Source organism: Zea mays, chromosome 4 (assembly GCF_902167145.1).
Source record: "Zea mays cultivar B73 chromosome 4, Zm-B73-REFERENCE-NAM-5.0, whole genome shotgun sequence".
NCBI classification, from domain to species: domain Eukaryota; kingdom Viridiplantae; phylum Streptophyta; class Magnoliopsida; order Poales; family Poaceae; genus Zea; species Zea mays.
In genome coordinates, this window is record NC_050099.1 from 179,934,676 (window position 1) to 179,941,058 (window position 6,383).

The 6,383-nt window shown below is 53.4% G+C and overlaps 1 protein-coding gene across 1 annotated transcript; it reads right to left on the bottom strand.

Moving 5' to 3' along the window:
* Positions 1-299: 299 nt before the first annotated feature.
* Positions 300-1,855, bottom strand: LOC100274484 (uncharacterized). Its single transcript, NM_001148843.1, has 2 exons — positions 800-1,855; positions 300-648 (listed from the first exon to the last, which is right to left on the bottom strand). Exon 1 carries the CDS (start codon positions 1,510-1,512, stop codon positions 802-804), a length of 711 nt encoding a protein of 236 aa, NP_001142315.1. The 5' UTR covers positions 1,513-1,855; the 3' UTR covers positions 300-648; positions 800-801.
* Positions 1,856-6,383: the final 4,528 nt, after the last annotated feature.

A 6,383-nucleotide genomic window follows, 5' to 3' on the forward strand; every position in this document is an offset into this window, starting at 1 on the left:
GCATGGCATGTTCTTGTATTGTTCGTTCTCAGCAGCTGTTCAACATGCATGCATGCGTATGTGTACGTCGACGTCTGAGTGTTCACCATGTCTCCGGTCATCATGCATGCATATCGTGATCCCTGCTGCCTTCCTCCGACCACCTGTCCGCTCGATTCGTACGTCTTCACTTTGTCATCGATCTTTTCCGGCGGCGAACGTGTGCAGCAGCCATCTCCATCGTCCGGGTCCACCACCAGTCTCCGGTCAATTAACTCCCCATACATCGGTTTATGCACGCCCAGCTAGCTAGCTTGTTTAAAGAGTAACCAAAAACTTATGTACATGCATATATATATTTGTGTCGGAGTAGCACGTACGTAGCACACACTAGTACTGTACTGTACATATATATACGGCACGCACACATGACCTTCGCCTCATGATCTCTCTCAGTGCTACAGAATGAAGAAACAAACAGGAAGAGAGCTGCTAGCAGCACGTATGCAAGAGGAGAATAAAGGAAGAGAGGGCCGGGGAAAAGCTCTCCATTCCGTCATGATGCATGTCTTATATTATATCCATGAACGATGGACGGTCTTGATCACATTTCAGTACGTATATATATGTGTAGTAGTTCGAATTCCCCTCACTACTGCTGCTTCAGCACTGCAAAACACCGCGAGAACACAACAAGCAGTTAGTAAAATGTAATAAACAAATTTGGAACCAACCTAATAACCGCAGAAATTTAATTTAAAATGAGCGACAGGAGTATACGTAGTGGGCCGGCGAAAATGAAAACAAGCTGAGGACTTACAATTAAGGGTTGTTGTTGGCGTGGCCTGGAGGCTGGAGCGTCCTCAACAGGAGCTGCATGGCGTCGACCTGAGCTCTGAGCGACACGGCGTAGTCTAGGGTCTCACCAAGCAGCGTGCACTCGTCCGCCATCCCTCGCCCTCCCGGCACCATCCTCCTCAGCGCCCCGGCCCGCGCCCGCCGCCTCGCCACGACCCGCGCGACAGCGCCAGCGGACCAGGCCGTAGTGGCTCCGCTCTTGGGCCTGGCCCGGACCCGGAGCCTCCGCCGCCTCGGGACGGTCTTCCTGCAGCCGGCTGCTGCCACCGCCGCCGCCGTCCCGCACGGCAAGCACGTCTGATGGCCCGAAGGCCGTGCATCGGCGCCGGCGACAAGCAGGTGGGGCGCGTCGTCGTCGTGCCAGTGCCACCGGCCATGCTGCTGCGACTGCGACTGCGACGAGAGCTCCGCCGCCAAAGCCCGGCTCCAGCGCGGCGCGGCGCCCCGTGCGGCGGCGAGGGCGGCGTCGGCGGCGTGCCTGACGGCGTCCCTCCTCTCGCGCAGGCTCATGGCACTGGACCACGACGGCGACGCAGCGCCGTCCTTGTTGCTGAGCCGTAGGAGCAGGTTCCTGAGGATGGCGTGCCTGAACTTGTTGGACGACCCTGCAGTACTCGTGCCGCCTACTAGTACTGCTAGGCTGCAGCCGCTGCTTGGCGGCGGTGAAGGAGACATGTGGAAGAAGATGCAATTGCAAGCACGACGACGACGCTGGGTGTGGGCTTCTTAATTTAGCTTGGCCACCGTACCGTATCAATGGAACGAGGATGGAATGAATCCAAGGGCTGACGATGATCGATCAGAACCCGGGTGCTAATTTGCCGGGTAATCGCATACGGGCGCCGGTCTGGTAATGGTGGTACGGTGGTGCTTTAGTAGTTGTGGATCCGATCGAAGAGGACAGATATTTGTTTGTGAGCGCGCTGAGCTGAGCTGAGAGCTAGAGAAAGCAGGGAGCAAAAGAAGAAGAAGAAGGAGGAAAAGATAATGGAAGGTTGTTAGCAAGATGATCACAGACACACATATGGCAATGCGAAGGACCCGGACGGAGCAGCCTAGCTATATATGGCGTTCATTGGCTGGGCTGGGCCCTAAACCGCTAAACGGCGAGAGGGGAGGAGACAGTGCACATGCAGGCACATGGGAGAGGTCAAGGCCCAGGTCCACTATATGCATGCCTGGCTATGCATCTTGTCCTGCGATTGCAACAATAAGCTCGCCTTCATTGAACGGATTTTAATATGTGTATACGGTATACCCGGGGTACGTACGTGTATTGCGAATGTACGACGCGTACTTGACGACTCTCATGCAACGTCCTCGAAAAGGATTAGGGAGGGAGAGGCCCCATCGGCCACATGCATGGTCTGTATGCTCACGAAGGGCTTACGTGAACAGCACACCGTACCCGAGAGTTGACAATATCATAGTGTCATTTTATCTTAGTTTTGGGGGGACTGATGCTTGTTTTTAATTTGTTGCATGGTATATATCAGCGTACATTTGAGTTTCAGCGTACGTACGCTGTTCTGACATATACTATATGCTAGTTCCGTGACGATGACGCTGGCCGGGTATCATCAGTAGGCCGGTCACACTCATCATAGCCCTTAATTAGCGGGACAGGTTGCTTATCCCCCTCGCCCAATATATTATGAGTGCATTTGGTGGTGGCATGCATGTGACACTGCATATGCATGCGCGCGGTAGTAAATAAATAATTGCTCGTTTGCACGCTACTAATCATCCTTTGTCGTCGTTTCTTATGAAGGAGCGAGCACAGTTTGTATTGTTCATTCACATGCAATGCACTGCTTGCCCGCCCTTCATTTCCCCCCCTATTCTATTCGCTCGCATGCAGTGCAGCTATAGCTCGCCAGCAAGCAGTGCAGACAAAAACCAAAACAAAGCGAGAATCCGAGATCAGTAGTAGTAGAAGCCAGCAAGCAGTGCGCACGCAGTCACTGTACACAGCCAGCAACCACGTTGGGGTGCGAGGGCGGGCGGAAGCTTGCGCATGTGCCGTGTTCCTGTCGCGCGGACCGGGTCGGGCCCCTGCTGCAGCTGGAGCAGCTCCATACGGATCCATCCATCGTGCTCGTGCGTGCATGATGCACAGGGCCGCACAGCCCAGCCGCTCGGCTTTATACCTCGTTTTCGCTCGAAAGCGATGCGTCGCGTGCGCGCACGGCACAGCAGATAGAGAAGCAGCTTTATGTGGTAGCAACTGCTAGCAAGTTCAGGTACTAGCTACGTACTGTTCTTGAAGCGGAGCTGAATGGAAGCTATTCGACCGCAGCATGGGCATGGCCGGGTAAACGACGATGCGACGCATACACGTGCTGTCGTCGGTCCACCACATACAGTAGCACACGACGACGACGACGACGCTAGCTAGCAGCAGCCTAGCACGGGACGGAACCAGCTAGGCGCAACGCAACTGAACCACGGAGGCCCACTTGCCAGCCCAACGTGGCCATTGCACGCGAGGAGAGAAGCCGACAGGGACGTAGGCGATGATGGAAAATTGCGTAGTATTCTAAAACCAGATTCTAAATAGAGGCAAAATTCATATATATTCAATCACAGCACTTATGCGCAAAGGAAAATTGGAAGAGAATTTCGAGACCGGGGGGAAACCTGAACACGAATAGGTCGTAAACTAGCCATGCTCTATCTCCTGTTACTTTATCTATTTAGGTATGAGAATGACCGTAGCTATATAATTTAGTCTATAACTTCTTAAATTAGCAATGTGGGACTAAAATCCAACAGTCACTTTACTTTGGAATTTAAACAGAATGCAATGGACGGCTCAAATGGGCCCAAATTCCAACAGGCGCGATGCACTGTGCAGTGTGCACGCACGCACGCACGCATGGGGCCGCGCCGAACCAGACGGCACCCGCCCTGGGCCCCGCAGCAGCAGCAGGGCAACAGAGGTAGCCATTCTCAGGATCCATCTTGTCACGCGATGGACGGACGGCCAGCTGCATCGGCTCGGCTCACAGACATGCACGTTGGCCTTGCCTGCGCGTGCGCAGCGCGCACGTAGTCGTAGGCCCCGTCCCTGTGCCTGTCCTTTCACCTCAGCTATAGCTATAGCTACTATTAGCGGCCGGCCAGGATGGATGGATGCGTGGTCGATCCGTCGATGGAAGAAGGGGTACGAACGGGTATGGTCGCGCTCGCGCGGAGGAGCACCTGTCACATCCATGCCCCGCGCGCATGCACGACGTGAAGGTGCCGATCCCTGTCACATGCATGTAAAAAAGTATCATTGTCTGTCATACTAATTAAGTATCGTTAGATCTGTCATACAATGTCATTTTTTACAATAATAATACGGCATACATCAGTGTACAAACTCAAGTAAACTTGAACCAGTCTTAACTTCTTGCGAACTGGACGCGTACTCCAGTAATATGCATGCCATAGGACTAAGGTGACTGCCGTATGTCTTAGTTCTGTATGCTGTCAGTTTACTTGTGCGCGGCGAAGCAACAGAACGGAGAGTACCCCCAGCACAGCAGCAGCACAGTATAATCCTGATGCGTACCATCAAAACGCTGTGCTATGCTATGCAAATGCATGCATGTTTTGTCATGAACAGAGAGATCGAGCACCAGTACGTAGCTAGCTTTTGCTACGTGGCTGTAACATCACGCTGCAGCATGCAGCAGGGGCACCTCACCTCTGGATCGTCAAGAAGAGGCCAAGAGCCTGTAGCTAGCTAGGCCAGGGCTGCAGCAGCAGCTGCGCCTGCGCAAGGTAAACACAAACACAAACAAGAGTACGTAGGCGACGGCTCCTGGCTCCTGGCTCCATTGAAGCGGCTTTGCCTTTGCACCCCCAGCGCCGAGTTTGCTCGCGACCATTTATTACTGCCTGCCCCCGCTTCTGCCTCATCGATCGCCTACTATACCTCGATCGCGGTATAAAAAGAGGTCCCCGGCCCCCATCCAACCAAAACCATAGCGGCAATGCAACTGCAGCCCTGGAGCTCAGGCATCTTGTACGAGCTGGTAAGGTCGAGCCATGGCTTTTGCCACAACAAACCAGCATATCGCCCCAGCTTCGATCTCACGCATCTACCGCTGCGCTGCGCGGCTCTCTCTGGTTCCAGTTCCAGCCCATGGTGGCTGGTGGGCGTCGTGACGATCAGGCCGTTTCTTTCGGCGGCTGTGGCGACCAGATGGGAAAAAAATTTGTTGCAGCCCGGCTGCAAATCAGGCTGTTTGCAGCCCCTCACAAAAAGGAGGATAGGCTCCACCTGCAGGTCCACCAGATAACGTTTTAGTTGTATTATTTACCTGCGGGTGGGACCTATCCTCCTTTTTGTGAGGGGCTGCAAACAGCCTGGTTTACAGCCGGACTGCAACAAATTTTTTTCCACCAGATGGCGCCACAAGAAGACAGCTACTTTGCCTCACGGAATCCTCCACACAGAAATCGTTAGCTAGATTGAGTGCGGTGCTACCCTGACTGAGCTTTTCTCTCTCTTTTTTTTCTTTCCTTCTTTTTTTACATCTTTTTCTCGTTTTGCGGTGCCGTGCCGACGCCGTCGATAACGCCAAACTTCACCCTGATATATGGGATGATCTTCCTGTCACCGCTCAAGAGTATACAGAGTCTATGTCTACCGATACAACCTATTTTGTTTTCTTGACCTTGCAAGGCCTTGGTCCACGAGTCTCGCGTCACTCTCTCAGCCAAGGTCCTCTCCGGCCACTACTCTTGCTTCCGCGGCTTCCTGCTTCGCCGCTCCTCTCTCGCCCCCTCTATCCCTCCTGAGCTATGGTCGTCTCTCTTATGTACCATGTGTGTATTTGATTAAATTAACTAAGCGATGTACCACAACCATATATATATGCAGGAGACTGAAGCAATCTGTGCCCTGCATTTTGTTCTTGTTCTGTAAACACGGTGACGTGCCTTTTCTGTGCATGAAACAGTCTTAGTTTTCGTGTTAGAAGTATGTATATCACTTGTCATGCTACTCTGATCTGTTGTTTTTAGTTAGCGTCAATTGCAATGACCAGTAAACCTAGGCCTGAAAGGGGGCGGGTCGACCATTTCGGATCTGCGGCCCCCTCCCAGCTTTGGCCCACGGCTCCTTTACCGGCTGTGGGCTGTGGCCCATCGCAGATCCCTAGTTTTGCTTGTTGCATCAGCTACAGAGGCTAACTGACGTTGGACAATCTCGTCAGAAGCTAGCATCATACATAAATAAACGGAGATTATGCAAAACAAATTTATTCCTCATACATAACCGACGACCATGCACTACGTCATCCGATCCTGCTCCTACGGCTTCCTAGGCACCCACTGCGAGTCACCAGTAGCGTCTTCCGGCGATGGCGCCGCCAGGGTCTTCTGCTCGGCTATGTAGGGCAAATACAGGTCCCTGTGGTGTGAAGGAGGCGGCGGCGGCGGCGACGCGTAGATTATGGGGCCGTGCCAAATCTTGTGGCGCGCCTCCGACACCGTGGACGACAGCAGCAGGAGGAGAAGTAGCGCCGCCGTCGCGTTCTTGCGCACGACGG

What these genes read in the sequence shown, in the direction of transcription:
- LOC100274484 (NM_001148843.1), bottom strand. Translation starts at nt 1,512, where the DNA reads ATGTCTCCTTCACCGCCGCCAAGCAGCGGCTGCAGCCTAGCAGTACTA.